General features: G+C 37.4%; 1 protein-coding gene across 28 annotated transcripts in view; it reads right to left on the reverse strand.

The window, feature by feature from the left end:
* CDC42SE2 (CDC42 small effector 2) overlaps positions 1 to 24,634 on the reverse strand; it is a 116,912-nt gene that overhangs the window by 30,725 nt on the left and 61,553 nt on the right. For all 28 annotated transcript variants that reach the window (XR_014310321.1, XR_014310322.1, XR_014310323.1 and 25 more), the window contains one exon: positions 6,529 to 6,871. Coding sequence is in view for 25 of the 28 variants with exons in the window: in XM_082725767.1 (XP_082581893.1) it covers positions 6,529 to 6,582 (54 nt within the window). In the remaining 3 variants the exon portion in view is untranslated. The remainder of the gene's footprint in view (positions 1 to 6,528; positions 6,872 to 24,634) is intronic.

Here is a 24,634-nt window from a genome sequence, read left to right on the forward strand (position 1 = left end):
AATTCATGTGCCTTATTCCCTTACATCCTTGCTTAAATAACACTTCACCAGAGAGGTCTTCACTGTACAACCTTAATACCCCTATTTCTCCTTCTTGATCTTCATTCCCTGCTTTCCTTTTCCAAAGAGCATTTATCATCACTTGACATCACATACACTTATTCATTCACTAAGTTTCTCCTTCACTAGAATGAGAGCCATGATGGCAGAAACAATGTCTGCTTTACTCATTGTTATTTCATCAGTACCCAGCACTGCAGAAATCCTGGAGCATTCGTGTATGCACAAACTTAGGATGACTGTGTGTGTATGTCTAAGTAAACTAACACATTTCAGAGACAAACAGCATTACAAAATATCATAAAATAAAATGAAAAGTGGGGGAAGGTTGTAATTAATATTCATTGTTTTTGAGGATACCTTAGAAGTTTATTACCTTGATTGTGGTGATGGTAACACAAGTGTGTACATATGTCCAAATTCATTATATTGTATACATGAATTATTTGCAGTTTTTGGTATACCAATTATGCTTTAATAAAAGTCCATCAGTACTCCAACACGCAACAATAAGTAAAAAGGTAAAAAATCAAAAGGTATCAGAAAGGTAAATCAAAAGGTTATCAGAAAGGTAAAGAATCAAAAAGGTAAATAATCACTACAAACCTATAAAGAGCTGCCTATCTTTTCATTTTTTTAAAAAATTAAATCGCAAGGCAGCAACCACCCACTTTTAAATTTCTAACTTTAGCTATAATTAGCAACAGCAACTACAGCATTTATAAAATACAGTTAACTTGAGAAGTTTGGATTGCCAAGACTCAAAAAAACTGGGACTCTATTATACTCTGTACTCTGCTGTGCTAAACTGAACGAGTAGGAAGAAAAAGTATGATTCTTATGCCACTTCACAGAAAAATGCATTCTGTTTTCTTCCCATATTGGGTTCTTTTTCACACATGGAATGCGCAAGAGTAGGGGGTGGCAAAGAACGAGTAGGAGAGCTGGCATTCAACACTTCATTTCAGAAAATACTTTAGAAACCTTTAGAGATGACCAAGCAGCTTTCAAAAAAGGCACTCTTGATAGTGTCTTATAGAACTGCAAGGATATGTTTTTGTAAACTATAAACATATGTAAAATTATTAGTGCATTCTTTAAATGTTTTTCTGATGCCAATAAGCTATTATTCTTGTACTATAATAACCACATGGGGGGCGCCTGGGTGGCTCAGTGGGTTAAGCCGCTGCCTTCGGCTCAGGTCATGATCTCAGGGTCCTGGGATCGAGTCCCGCGTCGGGCTCTCTGCTCAGCAGGGAGCCTGCTTCCTTCCCTCTCTCTCTCTGCCTGCCTCTCAGTGTACTTGTAATTTCTCTCTGTCAAATAAATAAATAAAATCTTTAAAAAAAAAAAATAATAACCACATGGCCTTTTTGAGTTTTGTGTGATTTTTCTCAGCAGGCCAAAAAGAATAAAAAATCACATGCCCATGGAACATTTATGGAGTATTTCACACAAATATATATTATTCAACAATAACACAGTACTGACACGTTATATGTATGCAAAAAACTGAAGCTATAAATCCTTCGTGTAGCAGAAAATGTATTTCTAAAGTCTCGTATTTGTAATTCCAAGGCCTTCTGTTCCTGGTGTTTGCACTCCTAATCTATATTTTCCTATTTTAGCTACTAGTGACTATACCTACATCACATACTGCAACAGGACTCACTTTATTATACACATTACAAATACTAGTCATGAAAAAAATCAATCTTTTCTTTTTGAGTTGACATTTTAATTATAACCCCAGTGGAAAGTTTGACAGTAGAATGTGAGCTCTGAAAATTATTATTACATTGTCTTGAGGAATTAATGATGATAAAATGTCAGTTTTGAGTGATAACAGTAAATTATAAAGAAAAACTTATGGAACTCCTTTTTATTTCCTGATGTACCATGAGTATTCATCATAATTTACTTGATTAAAAATACCCAAACAATGGGGCGCCTGGGTGGCTCAGTTGTTAAGCAGCTGCCTTAGGCTCAGGTCATGATCCCAGGGTCCCGGGATTGAGCCCCACGTCAGGCTCCCTGCTGGGCAGAAAGCCTGCTTCTCCTTCTCCCACTCCTTCTGCTTGTGTTCCCCTCTCACTGTGTCTCTGTCAAATAAATAAATAAATAATCTTTAAAAAAAAATAAGAATACCCAAACAGTGGAAAAACACAAAGTAAAAAAAATCAATCTTAAAAAAATAAAGCAATACTGGGGCGCCTGGGTGGCTCAGTCGGTTGAACATCCAACTCTTAGTTTTGGCTCAGGTCATGATCTCAGGATTGTGAGATCCAGACCTGCACTTGGCTCCGTGCTCATGCAGAGTCTGCCTGGGGTTCTCGCTTTCCCTCTTGTCCCCCTGCTCTCCCCTTGCTCTCACGCTCTCTAAAATACATAATACATAAATAAATCTTAAAAAGAAAAAAATTTAAAAATCTTTAAAAAAATACAAAATACTGGTTTCTGGTGTGGCACATAAAGAGTTTTGTGAGGTTTCACTCCCACCCACACACACAAAAAATGTTGAACGGACTAAAAACCACCAACTCTTCTCAGATCCATTAGAGAACCTAGATCACAGAGAGAATCACTGCTTCCAAAACCAGACACACACAGAAAACCACAATTTATGGGAGCAGAAACTTAAGAAACTTCCAGGTATCCAGGACCAGTGCAGGAAAATGTAAACTGTATCTGATGAATCAGTGGAAGAGGAATGTATATGAATTTAAGGGTTAAAAGCCACGGGGGGAGGGGGGCAGTCTTAGGTTTACCTCCAGGAATTCCACCCTATTCTCAAGAGAAGATGAGAGAAACAGCTCCTTGTGCTTCAGCCAAGAAAAAGGAAATACAGACATTTCTCAGTAAGGCAGGCCATTCTGTTCTTAACAAAGCCAACCCCTGGTACACCTGGGTGGCTCAGTCAGTTAAGCATCTGCCTTCAGCTCAGGTCATGATCCCAGGGTCCTGGAATCTAGTTCCAGATCAGATTCCCTGCCGGAGGGGCACCTACTTCCCCCTCTTCCACTCCCCTTGCTTATGCACGAGGGCAGGTGCTCTCTCTTTGACAAGTAAATAAAATCTTTAAAAAACAAAACAAAACAAAAGCCAACTCCTCGAGACACACACTTTTAACCAGAGCTAATGGGCTGGCGTTTTACCATGAACTAACCAACTCCTGGAAAGGGAATTATCCAATCCCAGACCCCCACCCCACCCCAGCAGCTTAGCCTTCCATACAGAGAAAGAGAAATATCTAATTCCAGCCCCTTCTAAGGTTTTTGCTTCAACCACGGAGTTCAAAACAAAACACTAAAAAGCACTTCCCTGAGTTAACAGCCCAGGGGCACAGACTCACTAAAAAAACCGAAATCCAACCACAACAGCACAAAATGCTTCCCCTTCCCCCACGCCTTATCAACACATCAATAAGGTTTCACAGAAAAAGGACGGAATTGAAAGGAGACATCTCAGACCTTTTTAAAGAAGTCTCCAAGCAAAAAAAAAAAAAAAAAAAAAGAAGTCTCCAAGAAAACAAGGCACAAAAACAAGGACACCAGTGGAAATTTTATCCTGACACCTATAGCTTCAGTCATCACAGCCCAGCACTACTACAGATAAACATAAAACCTCATGTTTACCTTAGTTCCTTTACTCAGTGTTACCCTATGTCTGACTTTCAACAAAATTTTACAAGGCATACTGAAACAATATGGCAACAGATTTTTAAAACTCCTTAGTTTAAAAACTGTTGAAAATTAAATCCTTGATAGTATCATGGATAACAAATTATACACAATAACTTAAATGTACAGGTAAACATATATTCGCTATATATACCCATATTATGCTTTATTTAGAATCTGTCCCATTTCCTTTCTCCCCTTCCCCCACATCACTGAAAATACTCAATATTAAGCTGGAGACCTCAACCAATGCAATAAGACACCAGGATAAGACATTCACTCATGAGGAAAAAGACTTAAAAAAAAAAAAAAAAAGAACCTATCACCATACAAAGGTATTTTGAAAATATAAACTATTTAGTAAGATGCATGGTTAAGAAAATTAGTGGATAAATATTTTCATTTCCTATATACTATTAAAATTCTCTTAGGAAATGTAATTAAAGAACAGAATTTGATTTACAACAGTAAGAAAAAACCCCAAAACACTTAGAACAAATCTAGTAAGAAATGTGCATAATTTAATGATAAAATTTTTAAGCTTTACTGAAAGAATAGAAAGGGACTATATAAAACATATATATATATATATATGCTTTGTTTTTAAATATTTTATTTATTTATTAGACAGACAGAGATCACAAGTAGGCAGAGAGACAGGCAGAGAGAGAGGAAGGGAAGCAGGCTCCCCACTGAGCAGAGAGCCTAAAACTAGATCCCAGGACGTGGGGATTGTGACCTGAGCCAAGGCAGAGAGGCTTTAACCCACTGAGCCACCCAGGTACTCAAAACATTTGCCATGTTTCTCAAAGGGATGGTTCAGAATTTTGAAGACATCAAATCTCACTCATTTGCATCTACATATAACACAATTGTAAAGTAAGCACCTACAGAATTAAAAATACACATTACAAAATACTTCATATAGAGAGAAAAGATAGAGAAAGACCTGATAAGGAACCACAGAACAACAAGCCAGCTCACAAGACAGTACCAATACTATTGGAAAAGATCCATGAAAGAGATTTCCTTTATGATACAGCAAAAATTTACTTAGTAACTACAGCAGTTAAAACAGTATGGTAGTGGCACAGGTGTAAACACAGGTACCAAAAAAAATAAAAGACTTCAGGAATGGACCCTTCAAATATATGAAAACATGGTTTTTAGCAAAAGTGACATTCGAAAAAACTCCTAAAAAGATTATTTAATAAACTGTCTTTAGGTAGCTGATTAGCATGAACTAATAGACCCCTGCCTCACACCACAAAGAACAATCTTCCCTATTCCATGGGCCAAAGAGCCAAATGTGAAAAACAAAATTATAAAAGTTGTAAAAGGGCTAATGGCAGAGTAAGTAGCACAAGGATTCTGCAACAAATGCACTGGCAACATCTATCTGATACAACTATTTTAGAACTCTGGAGTCTGTTCAAGGCTTGCAGCCTCCAAGGTAAGACCTGGAAAATAAACTACATTTAATTTCAGTCAATTTCAGCTCTAAGTACAGTAGCAGCTACACATCTCCACCCACTCCTAGCTGTTTCCTAGAGCGGCTTAACACACATCTTGTGGAACCAGGATGGGCAAAAATGAACCTCTCCTTCAATTACCTGTGCTTTTCATCATGAAGGAGCAAAGAGGGGCACCTTTGCGCTTCCCCTCTAGTTAATCACTTGCAGGGGATTTAAAAGCCAGCACCCTTTCTCCTCTCCCTCCAAACCCCTGACATTTTTCACTTTTTCTCCCTTTGGGAGCCAGACATGAAAGACTAAGACATTCAAAAAACACTGCATACCTGAGGAAAATTAGAAAGTGAGTGCATATGCCCAGGAACAGGCTCTAAAAATATTTGAGGAGATATCAAGATTACACCTCATTCTTCCATTTATGTTCTTACAAATGTAAATGAGTCAATATAAATTCACTTATTCAGCCAGCCAGCCAGACAGCCAGCTAACCAACTGGCATGTAAAGCTACATGCTCCAAGATAATAGATTTGCTCCTGAAAATACAAAGTCAATATGGTCAGGACCCCCAAAGAACTAAAAATGTGGTGGTAAAACGGTAGAACAGTTATTTACCATAAAGAAATTCTAGGCTATAATAGAAAAGTAAAGTAAGGAGCCAGTGGGAATACATGAGGTAATGGCTAAGTCAGGAAAAAGCTGAAGATCTGACAGAGGTGACATTTGATCTAGGCATCTTAAAAGATGAACAGAAAATTAGAGTTGGAGGGCAAGATTTGGCAACAACAATATGAGTGCACAGGTTAGAAGGCACAAAAGCAGGACATGCACCAAAAATTCACCTAAGACCCATTACTAGCTACAGAACTTTAAGCAAAAACTGTATCTATTCCAGTTGAATAAGGGTAATGGTATCTTCCTCGGATGGTAGCTGAGAGGAAAAAGAAGTGGTAGGTCAAGAATGATGTGAACAATCTGGCTTCCACAACTTTTACCCAATGACTTTCAAGGCTGACTCCACTGTTTTACTTCAAGCTGGGGTTTCAACCTCTCACTGTTCCTCTAGAAGCCGTCTACTTGGTAGAGGAGACAATCTCCTCAGTCATGTATAATGTTTAGCACAGTTCTTGACATACAGTATTTACTCAAAGTTTTTTCTCTCTCCTTTTTTAACCAGATGTTCAGAGTTCCATGAACTACTTTCTGACACTTCTTAGATCTGCCCTGCAATTACCACCAGGGGCCTCTCAGCTTGAGAACCAGTGGTACATTTAATAAGCACCCCACCCAATCTGTACACATATTACTTCATACTTACAGGCTGAGGCTGTTCTGCAATACAGCAGTTGAAACACAACCAGAATTCACTCATGCTTATAGTCCACAGTATAAATGAGCACCAATGAAGTTTTCAAATCTTGGCTCAGGAAACTTCACAAAGCAAGCTCCTTGATATGCTGAATGTCCAATGATGCCCAAAAAATAATTTTATTAATTCTCTGTGTTCTTGTTCCTGGAAGTCAAGTATCTTATACAGTCAATTTAATGAAGAAAGTCAATCTGTTTTCCTTTCTTTCCTTCTTGTTCTACAGAGACTCGCTTCTCAACCACCAGGAAGGTACAAAAATTGTTGTCCTGATGCAGGGCGTCTAACAGGTAGTCTAAAAAGAAGGAAAAATAGAAGAAAATAAGTACTTTACTTATGCTTAGATGCTTTTTTTTTAACTCTGTGACAAAATTAAAAATATTTCCCCAAAAAGTAAGCATTGAAAAAAAAAATTTTAATAAACTGATATCCAATAAAATTTTCTGAATACTCTTGAGTGTCAGGTATTAGGAATACAGCAGTGAAATAAGAAATCCTTGACTTCATAGGGCATCCTATTTTATGACTATAAAATTCTGAATTATTCTAATAACTTTATTTTTTTAAATCACTAACTAGAACACCATGATAGACATACAAAAGTCTGAAATTCCAAGAGAATTTTCATTTTCATACAGGTTTCTTCACCTGAACTTCTGTTCTCAAAGATAACCCAGAAAGTAACTGGTAGAGCAATCCACTCCTCTTAGATAATTAAGTAGCTGTTTAACTCATCAATAACCATAAACAAAAGTAGCAGCCTCTCCAATGACACTGAAATTGAACATGAAAGATGGACAGGGTCTAATTTTGGCTTCATTTTGTGAATTAAGACATTAGATTCCTGCCACCACCATCACCAGAATCAGTGTCAGTAAAAACAGTTTATATCCCACTGGTAGCCAACCAAGATGAGTCATTCAGAATCATGTCAGGCAATTTTCTATGTGGAGCTGGGCAAAGAGTGAACCTATGCTTTCTTCGTGACGCCAAAGCTGTTGACTTTAAGAAAGACCTTAGCCCAGTAAATTCCAAACTTCATGTAGATGATTGTTCTGAGATAATAATGCTGACAAGCACAGACAAGAGAGGAGAGCAAGTCTAGAAGACATGAACCTCTACTTCTACTCATCCCGAAGACCAGTTTGACCTATGAGCCTGAGCTTTTGTTTTGTGAAGCTGTTTCTCTCTCTTGACCCTGAAGCTACACTGAAATGGATTTCTATCACTGAAGCCTAGTACAATCATCTGGTAAAGGTGTCCACTAGACCCCTGGATGTACAGTTCTGAAGCCAAGGAAATTTCGCTGGAATTACCAGCAGATCATAAATTAAGACATGAATCCTAAATTCTTTTCCTTTGTAAGATTTATTTATTTATTTATTTATTTATTTTTAAAGATTTTATTTATTTATTTGACAGACAGAGATTACAAGTAGACAGAGAAGCAGGCAGAGAGAGAGGAAGGGAAGCAGGCCCCCTGCCGAGCAGAGAGCTGACGTGGGACTCGATCCCAGGACCCTGAGATCACGACCCGAGCCAAAGGCAGCGGCCTAACCCACTAAACCACCCAGGTGCCCCTATTTATTTATTTTAGAGAGAGAGAAAATGGGGGAGAGGAAAAAGGGGCAGAGGGAGAAGGAGAGAGAACCCAAGCTCACCAACACTCAACTGACTGAGCCATCCAAGCGCTGTCGCATCCTAATTTCTAAAGAAAGCTGCATCATGAAAAGCAAAGAGGGCCTAATAGAGAACTTTAAGTAATAGAATCATTTAACTATGGGTAGAGGAAAAAAAGTCCAGCAAGAATATTTGGGTATTACCACAAAGAGAGAGAGGGGAGGAAAACCAGTTAATGTATCACTGGAGCCTCTTTCAAGAAGGAAGTTGTGAATGGTATTAACAGCTAAGGAAATAGCAAAGACAGAGAAATGTCCATCAGAATGGGCAGAAGAAACTAGGTGGCCCTGGCTACATCAGTTTCACTGAAGTAGTGTAGGCAGATATCAGATTGAGTGAGTTGAGAAGTGAGTGAAGGGAAAGAAGCAGAGTCAACAAATTTAAGAAATATTTCCCAGAGAAGACATGGTAGGGTGGTAGATACAGGGAAGAAAAAAGCCATCCGGGAATGAAAAGATCAAAGACGCATTAACCAGATTACTCAAAGAGGTATTAACATTTTTGTCCCAAGTCATCAAACAGATACCACATATTTACAAATCTCTGAAAAAGATACCATACATTTATAAGCTATGCCAACTATAAATCAGTAAAAGACAGCTAGCTACATTACAGGATCACAGACCCTGAACACTAAGCGAAATAACATTCTTTCGTGTTCTCCAAAGCCATGACTGGAAACGTGGTAAGACATAAATGACAATCATTTTTGTATTTGTATGGATGAAAATCTTCAATAACATAAATGCATATATGTTTAATGTCACAAATGTGGGACTCTGATTCTACAGAGCTCAGCGGACAAATGTCCTAACATACTACAGGAAAATGACAGGTTAAGACTTAAGCCTATGTTCAAGAAGGAAGAAAATTTATATTCTTGCCATAGTTAAAATTGAGAACCTGGAAGATTTATTTTTAAGCAGGGATGAATATTCCTCATCTCACCCAAACTTCCAAAACAAAGAAATGGCAATGTTGTAACTGACTTTGTCCAATGAACTAGGTAAATACTGTGAAGGTTCAGAAGCTCAAGAGAACATTAGGTTTCACTTACTTCCTTCTTAGGAAGAATCTAAGAAGGAAAGGGTAAAATTCACAATAACAGGAACATTATTTTAGTGTTGCATTGAAGAAGCTTAATTCCTGATCAAAGACCTCAAGCATTAACAAGTCATTGTGCCAACTGTAAAATAAGTCATGAAGATGAAAGAAGTACAACATAGGGAATACAGTCAATAATACGGCAATAACAATGGTGGTGAAACATTGTAACTACATTCCTCTCTTGATGAGCATTTCATAATGTATATAATTGCCAAATTACTATGCTGCAAGCCAGAAACTACTATGTCAACTACACTGCATTATATAAAAAAAAAATTTTTTAATGAAAAAAGATGACATTGTGAAATGGAATTTTTTTTTTAAGATTTTATTTATTTGACAGAGATCACAAGTAGGCAGAGAGGCAGGCAGAGCAGGGGTGGGGGATGGGGGGTGGGGAGGTGGGGGGGTGCGGTGCAGGCTCCCTCCTGAGCAGAGTCTGATGCGGGGGCTCTATCCCAAGACCCTGATACCATGACCTGAACCGAAGGCAGAGGCTTAACCCACTGAACCACATCAAATGAAATCTCTCTTAACCAAGTCTATCTATAAAAACCTTTGTTTGAAACTGAAAAGTCTTTATGTTCATCATTGTTGCAACACACACATGGAAAAACTTCGCATCTTTTGGATTTAAAATCTGGTGTTTAAAAATCTATGTTTTAATTTACTCTAGTTTCTTATCTACATATAAAGGCAGGCAAATTTGCTTTTTACTTGCAAATTATGTTTTCCAGAAAGCATCTTCAAATATTAATTTTGGACGGGGAGGTGTAGATTCTTCTCTTTAAAAATTTTATTTATTTGAGAGAGAGAGAGAGAGAGAGAGAGAGGGTGAGCACAGAGGTAAAGGGAAAGTGAGAGTGAGAAGCAGACTCCCCCTGAGAAAAGCCCTATGTTGGACTCAATCTCATGACCTGAGCTGAAGGCAGACGCTTGACCAACTGAGCCACCCAGGCATCAACTTCTTCTCTTTTTAACTAACTGTTCTTTCTGTTTAATACTAAAATAAATAGCTTCCTAATATACAATCTGTAATAATTTATCACTTAACACCCTGCATTTTTCCAAATTCAAACCTCCTTCCCATTTAGAACAAAGTTCTTCATTAACTTGTGAATTTTAAAATATACAATTTCCCACTCACAGGTATCTGGGAAAATGACATTCACAAGACCTCCTCTTCTCTCATATTCAGTTGAAGAATGATTTTTAAAAGTGCAATAATTTGGGGCGCCTGGGTGGCTCAATGGATTAAAGCCTCTGCCTTCGGCTCAGGTCATGATCCCAGGGTCCTGGAATCAAGCCCCGAATCGGGCTCTCTGCTTAGCAGGAAGCCTACTTCCCTTCCTCTCTCTCTGCCTGCTTCTCTGCCTACTTCTGATCTCTCAAATAAATAAATAAGATCTTTTAACTAATAAATAAATAAATAAATAAATAAATAAATAAATAAATATGCAATAATTTGTGCCTCATTTTGGGAAATAAGAGAGACAGGATATACAGCTTAAGTTATTTCCACCTAGATAATCAATCTGGTGAAATGTACTTTCAAACCAAGCAGATGTTTGCAACTCCACAGCTCTGTATTTGTTAAGTAAATATATAAATCTAAAAATGTCTCAAATAGGGTGCCTGGGTGGCTCAGTGGGTTAAGCCGCTGCCTTTGGCTCAAGTCATGATCTCAAGGTCCTGGGATCGAGTCCCACATCAGGCTCTCTGCTCAGCAGGGGAGCCTGCTTCCCTCTCTCTCTCTCTGCCTGCCTCTCCGTCTACTTGTGATTTCTCTCTGTCAAATAAATAAATAAAATCTTTAAAAAAAAAATGTCTCAAATATGCCTTGGAATGTCAAGTCAATACATTTCCATCTTCCTGCTTTTCTAAATGAACTTCCTTGTCAGAATTATTTTTCAAACGTATATAGACTTGAAACATTTATATATGAATAATACTTGAGAGAAGTATTAAATTTATCACAATATCCCTAGTAATATATAAACTTCAATTACTTTCATTTCTTAAGCTGACAGGTGCTTAAAAATGTCCATTCTGAAAACCTTATACTTTTAAAATCTTAAGACAATGAAAGGAGCGTCACTTTGCAATATCAACATCTAAACTTGGCTTAAAACACAGTTAAGCACATCCCACACATATATAAGGGGTCAGACTGCTCTATAGCGCCAGAGGGTTATTTCACAAATGCATAGATTCACAAGACATACAATTTTAGAACAGCTTAAATTAAATTACCTAGCCATTTAGTGATTGGCAGAGATCCCTTGAATTAAAAGCTCAGTCTCCCCATTTTTAAAGAGACTGGCATGAATCCAAAAAAACAAAAACCCACAACCCTGTAGTAGTATTCTCCACCATCAGCTTTCCTCTCCCATTCTGCACTTTTATCAGTTTTCATCTCTCCAGAGTAAACATTTAGTAATAGAAATGCTGGATCTTATGCTAATTTAATTTTAATTTTGTAAGAAACTGTTCACCCGTTTTCCAAATCCATTGTACCATTCTGCACTTGTGCCAGCAATCTATGAGCATTCCCATTGTTTCACAATTGTCAGTCTTTTCATTATTGGTCATTCAAGTGGTATGAAGTAGTATCTTGCTGCAGTTTTAATTTGCACTTTGATGGTAACTAATGATAAGCTTATTGGCAATTTATCTATCTTCTTTGGTTACATATGTTGAGATCTTCTGCTCATTTTTACTTTAGTTATCTTACTCAGTTGTGTTCTTTATATATTCTAGATAAAGTCCATTGTCCAAAATATGCACTGTGAATATCTTTTCCTGGGCTTTCTTTTTTTAAACATCTTTCGGGGTGCCTGGGTGGCAGTGGTTAAGTGAGAGGTCATGATCTCAGAGTCCTGGGACCTAGCCCCAAAGCCTGCTTCGCCTTCTGCCCTTCCCCCTGCCTGTGTGTTCTCTCTCCTCTCATTCTTTCTCAGATAAAGAAATAAAATCTTGGAAAAGAAAAATCTTTCAAAGTGGTGTTTTTTTGTTTTTTTTTTGTTTTTAAAGATTTTACTATTTTATTTGACAGATCCCAAGCAGGCAGAGAGGCAGGCAGAAAGAGACGGAAGGAGGCGGCTCCCTGCTGAGTAGAGCCCGATGCGGGGCTCAATCCCACAGATGCTGGTATCATGGACCTGAGCCAAAGGCAGAGGCTTTAACCCACTGAGCCACCCAGGTGCCCCTCAAAGTTTTATTTTTAATTTGATAGTCTGGTTTATCAATTTTATCTTTTGTAACTTGTGCTTTTTGTGGACTGTCTAGGTTCTCTGCATTTTCATATACATTTAGATTCACTTTGTGTCGATTTCTACAAAAAAGCTTCCTTCACTTCTGATTGGGACTGCATTTATACTAACAACTACATAATGGATAGTTACATTTTAACAATATTGAGTATTCAAATTCATCAACATGACATACCCAAGAATTTGTAGTTTTCAGTGTACACACTTTACATGTGTTTTTCATCAGTTTTGGGGTTTTTTTTTCCCCCAAGATTTTATTTGAGAGAGAGAGCAAGAGACAGCAGGTGAGCAAGTACAAGCAGGGGGAGGAGCACAGGGAGAGTGACAAGCAGACTCCCTGCTTAGCAAGGAGCTTGATGCTGCGAGACTCAACCCCAAGCCCCAGGGATCATGACCTAGGCCGAAAGCAGATGCTTAACCAACTGAGCCACCCAGAACATTAATCACTGATACTGTGTTCATTAGGTAACTTATTCACAGTCTACTCAGGCTTTTTATCCCCTCACATCTTCCTTTACCCCTCTTAATTAAAACTTAAGTATTTAACACTAAACATATACATTATGTTTAGGGGTATCTTTGGCTCAAATGTGCAAGAGTTTGCAATATGAACACAGACGAAAGTACCATTCATGAACACCACTCTCTCATGCCCTACACCCCACATTTCTTCTCCCTCTTGTATGAGAATGAGCCATGTTTTCCTTCCTCTCCTTAACAATCCTTCTCCTTTTCCTTTTCTGTTACTTTTCTTCTTTTCTGCTTTTCATTCTCTCTCTTTTTCTTTTTCCCATTTCCATTGTATTATTCCCTCTCCTTAAACACTTCTTTAGCATCCTAGATTAGAAGTAACAATTATGTAATAGACTCTCAGTGTATTAGGTGATGGACTGAAATCCTATAGAAATCTCTATTATCATTCTAAACTTTTCTCCTGAGTCCAGGGACACATTTATTTACACCTAGGAAAGAACATCTCATTTAGTCTCCTATTTACCTTAAACCTGGTATTTGAAAAACAGAATTCATTGCCCTTTCCTCTATATCTGGTTTTATGTTACCTTTCTTGGTCGGTGGTACCACCACAAACTCTTTACCAAGGAACACACATTTGAGTTCTATCCTACTACTGGCAGTTCTCTGAATAAAACCATACTTGTCCAAAACTTTCTTATGTTTAAACAAATCCTTACCATTATTCAAAAAAATACAAGCACATAGATTTTTAAAATCCAACTAATAAAAAGCCACCAAAAACGGCAAATCTCAAAGAAAGCAAGAAAGAAGAAAGACAAATCTCTAATCTATCCCTTTTCATCTGTTGGTTGTAGTCATTTTTAACTTATCAACATGTTTCCCTCTGGTACTTATAAATAAGATACTTACTGCTACTTCTTAAATTATTGATTTTTAAATAACTTAAATTTTCTGTTAAAACAGATTAGGACAGGTCTTTTTTTTTTTTAATCACACCTCCTACCCTCAAACTCCTTGTCACTGTCACCACTAGATTATAATTTTTCAGCGAATCAATATTCAGTGTTTCTGCTATTTTAACTGCCACTGCTAAAACACGTAATATATTAGAATCAGCTATCCCTTCTTGAATCATCTTTTGTTTTCCCTGAGGTTAATAAGTCCTAAGCTTTTTTATTTGCTTAGTTTCTCTGTGTACCTGTATCAGAACTGTAAAATACTTTAATTAGAGCTATAAAAGACCTGTAATTTCCAAATACCTAACCACACATGTAGACATATTGATTAAAAAATTTTTTTTTTTGTTTCTTCACAAAATCTGGCCTCCTGCTTCAAGTCTAACTAGCTGCTCCTTTAAAAAGTTCCCTCAGTTCCTTTCCTATTTCTAGTTATTATGTATTCCTTTTTTCATCCTCCTCAGCTTATTTTGTAAAATCACATATTCCAATAGCTTTTTGTGTGTGAAAATAGTTTATTTACTATACCTTCTAAGTCCAGTAGCTTCTTAAGAAAGAGTACATAAGAAGGAAAATGTTTAAATCCCTGCATTTGACATCTGATTGAGTACACAGTATCAGGTGAAAGATCTTTTCCTCAGGATTTTAGAGGAACTGTTTCATGATCCTCTGCCTTCCAGAGTTGCTGCTAGTAAGTCTGGTGACATTTTAATTTGGTTTCTAGGTGAAAAAATTTTCCTTCTCTCAAAGGTTTAACAATTTTCTCTTTACTCAGAATTCTCAAATTTCACATAATTTGGTTTTGTCCTTTTTCACTCAGTGTGTCAAGGACTGAAAGAGTTCCTTCAAAAAGGAGAATGGTGTCCTTGACTTCAGAAAAATGTTAAGTACCTATATCATAGGGTTGCTGTGTGAATTAGACAAAACACTTATACTTGGCACATGGAAGTACAGAATGGTGATGATAATCAATGGTTATAGATATTTACTAATTTCTTTGATAACCAATGTTTCTTTTCAACCCTTCCTTTAAAGATGAACTTCCATCTTCATGAAGTACATACTTCAAGAGTTTTTTTTTTCCATAATACATGCTGTTAATAATTATCAACAAGTGGTAACCTTCCACTTCTCTAAAACAGTGAGGGTTTAAATTTCAATTCTAAAACAATTTACTTACAAAGGAATTGCTAAAACAGAAATCTCCCATCTAACCTTTATTCAGAAACATTATTAACACAAATTTCTCTATTGTGCCCTTACTCTTTCATGAGAGCTTAACAGCTAAGAATGAAATTCTTGGTTGACAGTGCTTTTCCTTCAGTCCTTGGCAGTTATTATTCTGACCTCCACTGTTGCTGATGAGAAGAGTTCACTGTTAATCTAACTTGTGGTCCTTTGAACATAAACTTTGGTTTTTTTCCACCTATGGATACTTTAAAAATTGTCTTTCCATTAGACTCCAATTTCATAGACTCTCTAGCTTCAGATACATTTCTATTTATGATTCTTTCACCTGTTTCTCAACTGCTATTTCATTTTCACCATTAATATTTTCTCCCAACTATTGACTTTTAATTCAATAATCAAATTTTTATCTTTTTTTCCCCCCAAGATTTATTTGACAAAGAGAAACAGAGTGAGAAAGGGAGTACAAGCAGGGGGTGTGCCGAGCAGGGAGCCTGATGTGGGGCTTGATCAAAAGACCTTGGGATCAAGACTTGAGCCGAAGGCAGATGCTCAATGACTCAGGCACCCCTAAGGATACATTCTTATAATAAGCTCTATTTATTCAGGGTTTCTCTCTCTCGTATAAAAGGCCTTGGTATCAGAGATTTAAACTTTCAGAAAGGAATGCTTGTCCATACCTAGTTACTGCCTGAACTCACTGCCAAATCTATTTTGCAAAAGCAAGGTTGAAGGAAGGCAATTAAAAGGCTTGAAGAATGAAAAGTATGTGTAATTCAGGCTTCTTACTCAGGGATGGACTCTCCTATCAATCCCCTGAGAAGGTGAAAGTCAAATGAGCACAAACTGCAGTCATTTTTCTGGGTTTAGAACTAGGTAAGGCAGAGACCAGGGTTTGATACTGTGTTCCAAATTCATCCCAGAGAGAAAAGATCACTGTGATTTATATTTGATCCTTACCTGCTTTGTGATAATTGCCTGAAATTTTTTTGCTAACTTGGTCTTTTCCCTAAATAAACGAGGTATTCTCAGCTGTCAATGATTCTTTGGCTGGGACAAACTTTTACATGATTAATTTGCTAAGACAAGAGAACTTTGGTACTCCTGTGGCACCTGGGTGGCTCAGTGGGTTAAGCCTCTGTCTTCCGCTCGGGTCATGATCTCAGGGTCCTGGGATCAAGCCCCACTTCGGGCTCTCTACTCAGTGGGGAGGCTGATTCCCCCTCTCTCTGCCTGCCTCTCTGCCTGCTTGTGATCTCTCTCTCTCTCTCTCTGTTAAATAAATTAACAAATCTTAAAGAGAGAGAGAGAGAGAGAGAGAGAACTCTGTCGCTCCTTAAAGAGCTCTCTTAGCTGTTTTAAATTCCTCCACCTCAACACCACCATAAATTAACAAAGTGATTAACATTCTACCTTGCACAAAGTAAAAGCTGACTTATGTTATTAGGTTATCAGTTTCCTCTCAAGTCAAACATCAAACAATATCAACAGAAGGTCAAGCATCAGACATAGTACATCATATAAGTTTAAAATGGTTCAAAGATTTTCTTGTTAAAGAGACCAATAATATCTACAGAAAAAAAACTTTCTAAGAATTACATATGTACATACTATCTTTTAAGTTCCAGATGGAAGATATGAGCTCAAAAAAAAGCTGTACACATCCCGTTTTACATAAATATTTCACATAATTAGTAAGTTAAAGATCAACAATGACAACACCTGCAAAAAAAGCATTGCCCCCTGCTAGACTTACCAGACTACAATTTATTTACAGCACTAAACTAATAATTAATTATTATTTTTTCAATAGTTGCTTAGGTTTGTATGTGGTTGTCACTAAGGCTGAATAGGTTCTCATCTTCTTAGGGTAGACAGGGAGGAGAAAAGGAAACTACTGTAGAAAAATATGCTCTATATGTAGTTATACAGAGTTGGACTAGGAAGCCAGGAAAATGTGAATCAAAAAATAAACCATTAGCTTTATTACAAAGAAAAAATAATAAAAATATACCAAATTTAGTAAAAATAAAAGCCACAGGAATCCTTACCAAAAAATAAATAATGTGTAATTGAACTACTGCTTCTGGTACCAAAAAAATAAAATTTATACAAAAAAGCTGGTCTTTCTCACCCTTACCAAAGAGATTTTTTAATCTATAGATCTACAGAACTGTTTCCACAGGCCTTAAAAAAATTCTAGAAAATATCATACTGAAATCCTTTGCTAATTTTACAGAAGCCATGAGAAAAAACAAATTGAATCAATGCCATCAACTGCAAATCAGAACATGGTATCTCGACCCATATTCTCACGAACAGAGAAGCAGTACAATATGCTGCCTGTAGTAATGAGTTTGTATTTTCCCAAAAGAAAAATCACTGAACTCTTTAGTAAAATATATTATAGGCAGACTAAAGATTAGGTTCATTAAAACTTAATGTGTCTGGCATAGTAAAATAATAGAAAAATTTAAGTTGTCAAAGGAGAAAACCTACTGTTATCTTTAAAAAAGCTCTTCTTAATGGGGGCACCTGGGTGGTTCACTGGGTTAGGCCGCTGCCTTCGGCTCGGGTCATGATCTCGGGGTCCTGGAATCAAGTCCCACATCAGGCTCTCTGCTCAGCTGGGAGCCTGCTTCCCTCTCTCTCTCTCTGCCTGCCTCTCTGTCTACCTGTGATCTCTCTCTGTCAAATAAATAAATAAAATCTTAAAAAAAAAAAAAATTAAAAATAAATAAATAAATAAAACTCTTATGAACATCCTCGATGCATTTATGTAATAAAACTTTTTGGGACGCCTGGGTGGCTCAGTTGGTTGAACGGCTGCCTTCGGCTCAGGTCATGATCCCAGCGTCCTGGGATCGAGTCCCACATCGGGCTCCTTGCTTGGCGGGGAGCCTACTTCTCCCTCTCCCTCTGCCTGCCACTCTGTCTGCCTGTGCTTGCTCTCGCTTCTCTCTCTATGACAAATAAATAAATAAAATCTTAAAAAAAAAAAAAAAAAAACCTTTAAAAACATGATGAAATAAAAACTCCCAAAAGTTACAGGACATTCCCCCAAATTAATGTACTATTCTCGTTCCTTGCCCACACATGAACTTTACAGGAGTAAGATTATGTTTTACTAAAATCAAGAAAAATTAAGTTAGAATTCACATGAAATGATAAAAAATGTATCTATGTGAGATTCTAGTTAGTGGTTAAAAGCTATTGTCCTTTTGGTTGCTTAGAGAAAAACTAAGGAAAAATACTTCTCTATAACCTTTTATCTTCTAGCCCCAGAATGAATTTTATTTCTAGGAGTGTGTGGGTGGTTTAGCTGGTTAAGCGTCTGCCTTCAGCTCAGGTCATAATCCCAGGGTCCTGGGATCTGGCCTCGCATCAGGCTCCCTGCTTGTCAGGAAGCCTGTTTCTCCCTCTCCTACTGCTTGTGTTCTCTCTCTTGCTCTGTCTCTGTCAAATCAATAAAATCTTTAAAAAAAAAAATCTTTCTATAAATAGTGTTGACACTTTACATGTAAAATTATAAAAAAAATTTAGAATAGTAATCTCATAGTATGATAATCTCAAAGATAACAAACAAGTTCAATCTGAGTATAAGACAAAGAATACTTAAACACAAAGTATAAAATACCTGTAATATCATATTACTAATGAAGTATTCCACTGCTTTATTTAAGTGCAGTGTATCAGTGAGAAAATTAAAAAGTACACTCACATTTAGCATCTTTTAAAGTATTTTACTCCAATCGCGTAATTAATAACTCCCTAATACCACCTTTTAACTGGATAACAGAAACAAACTTCAGAAGGTGGGATCAAGAAAGTGTAATATGAAGATCCTGAGCCCACCTTCTCTCAGGGAAACACCAAAATCCATAAAAACATATTTAACAACTATCTTTGACAATTAACTCAAGACTAGCAGAATGGACCATACACACTGATATATTTAAAAAAAAAAAAAAAAAAAAAAAAGCCACATTGAGAGGGTAGAAGAGCCAGACAAGCAGTTTAGTCAGGATCCACACCACAGGCACAATGACCCACAGCAGGAATATCACAACTGGAGAAGCCATCCCTGATAAACGAGGGTCCAAGCCCCACATGATACACCACAGTCCTGGGCTCCTGCATTGGAAAGACAGGCACCTACAATGTCTGCCTTTGAACACCAATGGGGCTTACATCCAAGAAAGCCAGAAGGCAGCAGGAAAACAAGATTCTGCTCTTAAAGGGCATGCTTCATCTCAATGGCACAGAGGCAGCTGTGCCTGGGTTACATGTGAAGGAAATCCACTAACGAATTTTAGTAAAAGAGGGGTAGCAATCTGATGGCAAGTGTTCTGGGGAGCAAACTGCTTGTGGGTGTCCCTTTTCTTACCCTCCTCTACTTAGCTGGCCTGTGAGAACAATTTCTGATATTTTCCATTTACTTTGGTAGCACCACTAACCCTGATCCAACACTGGATCAACACCTCACCCAACCCACCCACACAACTTGGGAGTCCTTCCCAAACAGTACCCCTCTGACCCCCACCACAACTGGCCAGTGGCCTTGGCTGGCCCTGAGCCCCTCCTAAACACCCTGCCCTGGGGGACCAGTCCCAAATACTGAAACTCCCATAACCAACACAGCCATACCTCATACAAGTTGTCCAAAAGACCAGTATACCCCAGCTGCTGCAGCATGGCCTTATAGTCAGCCGCACTGTGGGCCAACTACATATATCAGTGCACCTATAGCAGTCATGATTTGACCTCTCAGCCAGATAAGACATAGGACCTCCTTGTTTACCATCATGCATGCAGCAGTTAGTGGCTAGACCTCAAGAGACAGACAGACCAGGGGAAAGTCCTGCACACCAGCAAGTCCGCATCAATCATGACCCATCAACAACAAGAGGGGAAATGCAAACCACACTGAGAACATTCCTGGAGCACATGACTCAGGTGACCAGGGGAATTCGTACTACAGGGGCCCACAAAACATCTTTTACATGAAGACATTCCTTACTGACCAGGAGACAGAAATGATCTATTTAATTAACAGAAATAAGCAGAGACTAAAGCAAATGAGGAGGCAGGGGGAGTACGCTCCAAATGAAAGAACAAGACAAAACCTCAGAAAATGACTAGAAAATGAAACAGAGATAAGCAATCTACCAGATAAAGAGTTGAACGTAACTAACCAAAGATGCTAACCAAACTCAAAAAAAGAATGAACACAGTTTAAAAACGTAGAGTCATGGAAAATACTTGGGGGGGGGGGGGATCAAAGTGGAAGAATACAATAACTAAAATGTAAAATACACTAGCGGAATCAACAGCAGACTGAATGACGCAGAGGAGCAGATCAGCAATCTGAGAGACTATAGTGGTTAACACCCAATGAAAACAGCAAAAAGAGGGGCACCTGGATGGTTAAGCATCTGTCTTTGGCTCAGATCATGATTCCAGGGTCCTGGGACAGAGCCCCATATCAGGCTGCTTGCTCAGTGGGGAGTCAGCTTCTCCTTCAGCCTTTGACTCTCCTCCCACTCTGGCTCTCTCTCTCAAATAAATAATTTTTTAAAAACCTTTAAAAAATAAACAGCAAAAAAAGAGAAAAAAGGAATCCAAAAAATGAAAATACTTTTTAGGTCAATACTAGGACATCAAGTATACTAATGTTCACATTATAGGGGTTTCTGACCACCACCACAAAGCAAAGAAAAAAAATGGAAAAAAACACATGGAGGCTAAACAACATTCTACTACACAACCAACAGGTCAAGAAAAAAAATCAAAGAGGAAATCAAAAAGATGAAGACAAATGAATACTAACACAATGATCCAAAATCTTTGGGACACAGTGAAAACAGCTCTAACAGAGAAATTTATAGCCATACAGGTCTACCTCAAGAAACAATCTCAATCAAACCTTATACCTAAAGCAAATTAAAAAAGAACAAAACCCAAGGTTAGCAGGAGGAAGGAAATTATAAAGATTAGAGCAAAAATACATGAAACTGATACTAAAAATAGGCAAAAATCAATGAAACTAAGAGCTGGTTCTTTGAAAAGATAAACAAAAGTGATAATTCTGTAGACAGACTCATCAAGAAAAGCACACAGAGCTCAAATAAATGAAATCTCAAGAAGGAGAAATGACAACCTATACCACACATAGATTACTATGCACACAAATGAACCACCAAGAGAAAAAATGGATGAATTCTTAGAAACATACAATCGGCCAAGACTGAGTCAAGGAGTGGCACCTACGTGGCTCAGTCGGTTAGGTGCCTGACTCTTGATTTCAATATGGATCATAATCTTAGGGTCCTGAGATTGAGCCTTGCATCAGGCTCCACACTCAGGAGGCAGTCTGCTTGAGGATTCTCTCCCTCTCTCCCTCTGCCCTCTCCACACTGATGCTTGTGCATGAGCATGCTGTGCTCTCTCTCTCTCTCAAATAAAGGTTTTTTTTTTTTTTAAGATTTTATTTATTTATTTGACAGAGAGAAATCACAAGTAGATGGAGAGGCAGGCAGAGAGAGAGAGGGAAGCAGGCTCCCTGCCGAGCAGAGAGCCCGATGCGGGACTCGATCCCAGGACCCTGAGATCATGACCTGAGCCGAAGGCAGCGGCTTAATCCACTGAGACACCCAGGCGCCCCTCAAATAAAGGTTTTTAAAAAATTTTTTTAAATTCTTCCTCAAGGACAAAATCTAAGCAGACCCATTACTATTAAGAAGACTTAATGAGTAATTAGAGTAATTAATAACTCCCAAGAAACAAATGTCCGGAACCAGAGAACTTCATAGCTGAATTATAGGAAACATTTTAAAAAGAGTTAATACCTATCCTTCTCAAACTATTCCAAAAAACTGAAAAAGGAACACACTCCAAAACACATTCTATCAGGCCAGAAATAACCTGATACCAAAATGAGACAAAAAACACCACAAAACAAAATTCCTGATGAGCATTGATGTAAAAATCCTCAACAGAACATCAATGAACTGAATTTTCTGATACAAGGATGGTTCAATATCCTCAACTCCATCAACACATTAAACCACATAAACAAAAAAGGATAAGAATCGTATTATTATCTCTACAGATACAGAAAAAAATTTTTTGACAAAATTCAACCACCATTTATGATAAAAACTCTCAACAAAGTGGATACAGAAGGAACATACCTGAACTTAATAAAGGCCATATATGACAAACCCACAATTAACATCATACTCAAGGGTAAAAAGCTGAAAGGTCTTCCTCTAAAATTAGAAACAAGACAAAAGTGCCCACTCTCACTACTTTTATTTAACACAGTAATGCAAATTCCTAGCCATAGCAATCAGATGAGAAAAACCAATCAATCAGTGGCATCCAACTAAAAAACTAAGTAAAACTGTCACTACTGGCACATGACACATTATATACAGAAAACCCTAAAGATTCTACCAAAAAAAACCCTACTACGAATACTAAATTTAGCAAAGTTGCAGGTTACAAAATTAATGTACACAAATCTGTTGCATTTCTATGCCCTAATAATGAACTATAAGAGAAATTAAAAAAACAATCCCATTTACAATCACATCAAAAAGAATATGCAGGAGTAAATTTAACCAAGGAGGTAAAAAGACCTGCACTCTGAAAACTGTAAGACAAAGACAAAAGAAACTGAAGAAGACATTAATGGAAAGCTATTCTGTTCTCATGGATAGCATAAATCAAAACTGTTAAAATGTCCATCTACCCAAAGAAATATATAGATTCAATGCAATCTGTAGCAAAATACCAATGGCATCTTTCACAGAACAAGAAGAAAGAATCTTCAAATTTGTATGGAACAACAAAGGAACCCAAACAGCCAAAGCAGTGTGAAGAAAGAACAAAGCTGGATATATATCATGATCCCTGACTTCAAATTATCCTACAGAGCTACAGAAATTAAAACAGTATGGTACTAACACAAAAGGACACGCAGATCAATGGAAGATAATAGAGTCCTGCAGTAAACACACACAGATACATACAGTAAATTAATTTTCAACAAGGGAGGCAAGAATGTAAAATGGGAAAAAGAGTCTCTTAAATAAATGGTATTGAGGAAATGGACAATTACAAAGAACGAAAGTGAACCAGCTTTCCTTTTCCTTTTTAATATTTTTTCCTTCCTTCCTTCCTTCCTTCCTTCCTTCCTTCCTTCCTTCCTTCCTTCCTTCCTTCCTTTCTTTCTTTCCTAAGTAATCTCCAGGGCTCAAACACAACCCTGAGATCGAGAGTCACATGCTACATTAACTGAACCAGAGCCACCCCGGAAAGTGGACCACTTTCTTACACTATATACAAAAATAATCTCAAAATGGATTAACAACTTAAAGGTAAGACCGGAAACCATTAAATTCCTGGAAGAAAACACAGGCAGTAAGCTCTTGGACATCAGTCTGAACAGTATTTTTCTGGATCATCTCACCAAGCAAGGGCAACTAAAGCAAAAATAAACAGGTCTACCTGAAACTAAAGGCTTTGGATGGCAAATGAAACCATAACATAACAAAAGGCAACCTACTCAATAAGAGAAGATACTTGCAAAAGATCTACCCAAAAAGGGGTTAATATTATAAATACAGAAAAAACTCACACAACTCAGTATCCAAAAAAAAAATCTATTAAAATTCGGCAGATGATCTGAATAGGTATTTCTCCAAAGATATGTAGAGAGCCAACAGGCACATAAACATATGTTCAACATTACTAACCATCAGCAAACTGTAAATCAAAACACAATGAGATCTCACCTCACACCTCATAGAATGGCTAGTATCAAAAACACAAGAAATAAGTTCTGGCCAAGATGTGGAAGAAGGAGAACCCTCATGTGCTGTTTGGTGGGGATACAAAATGGTGCAGCCATTATGATAAAACAGCATAAAGATTCCTCAAAAAATTGGAAATACAAATACCATATAATCCATCAATTCTACATCACAGTATTCATACCAAGAAAAGGAAAATACTAATTTGGACTAATATATGCCACTATGTTCACTGCAGCATGATTTACAATATCCAAGATATGGAAGCAATCTAAATGTCCACCAAATATGGAAGGATAAAGATAATGTACTCTATATACACACTAGAATATTAGCCATAAAAAAGCATGAAATCTTTACATTGGCAGCAACACAGATGGACTTAGAGAAAAATCCTTAGTAAAGAGTAAGTCAAACTGTTAAGGAAAATACCCTATGACTTCACTTTTATGTAGAATCTAAAAAAAAATCAAATGTATGAATACATGTAACAAAATAGAAACCAAACTCAGATATAGACAACAATCTGGTGTTTGCTAGAGGGATGAGGAATAGGAAA

The sequence above is a fragment of the Mustela nivalis genome (genome assembly GCF_964662115.1).
Source record: "Mustela nivalis genome assembly, chromosome: 3".
Classification (NCBI taxonomy): domain Eukaryota; kingdom Metazoa; phylum Chordata; class Mammalia; order Carnivora; family Mustelidae; genus Mustela; species Mustela nivalis.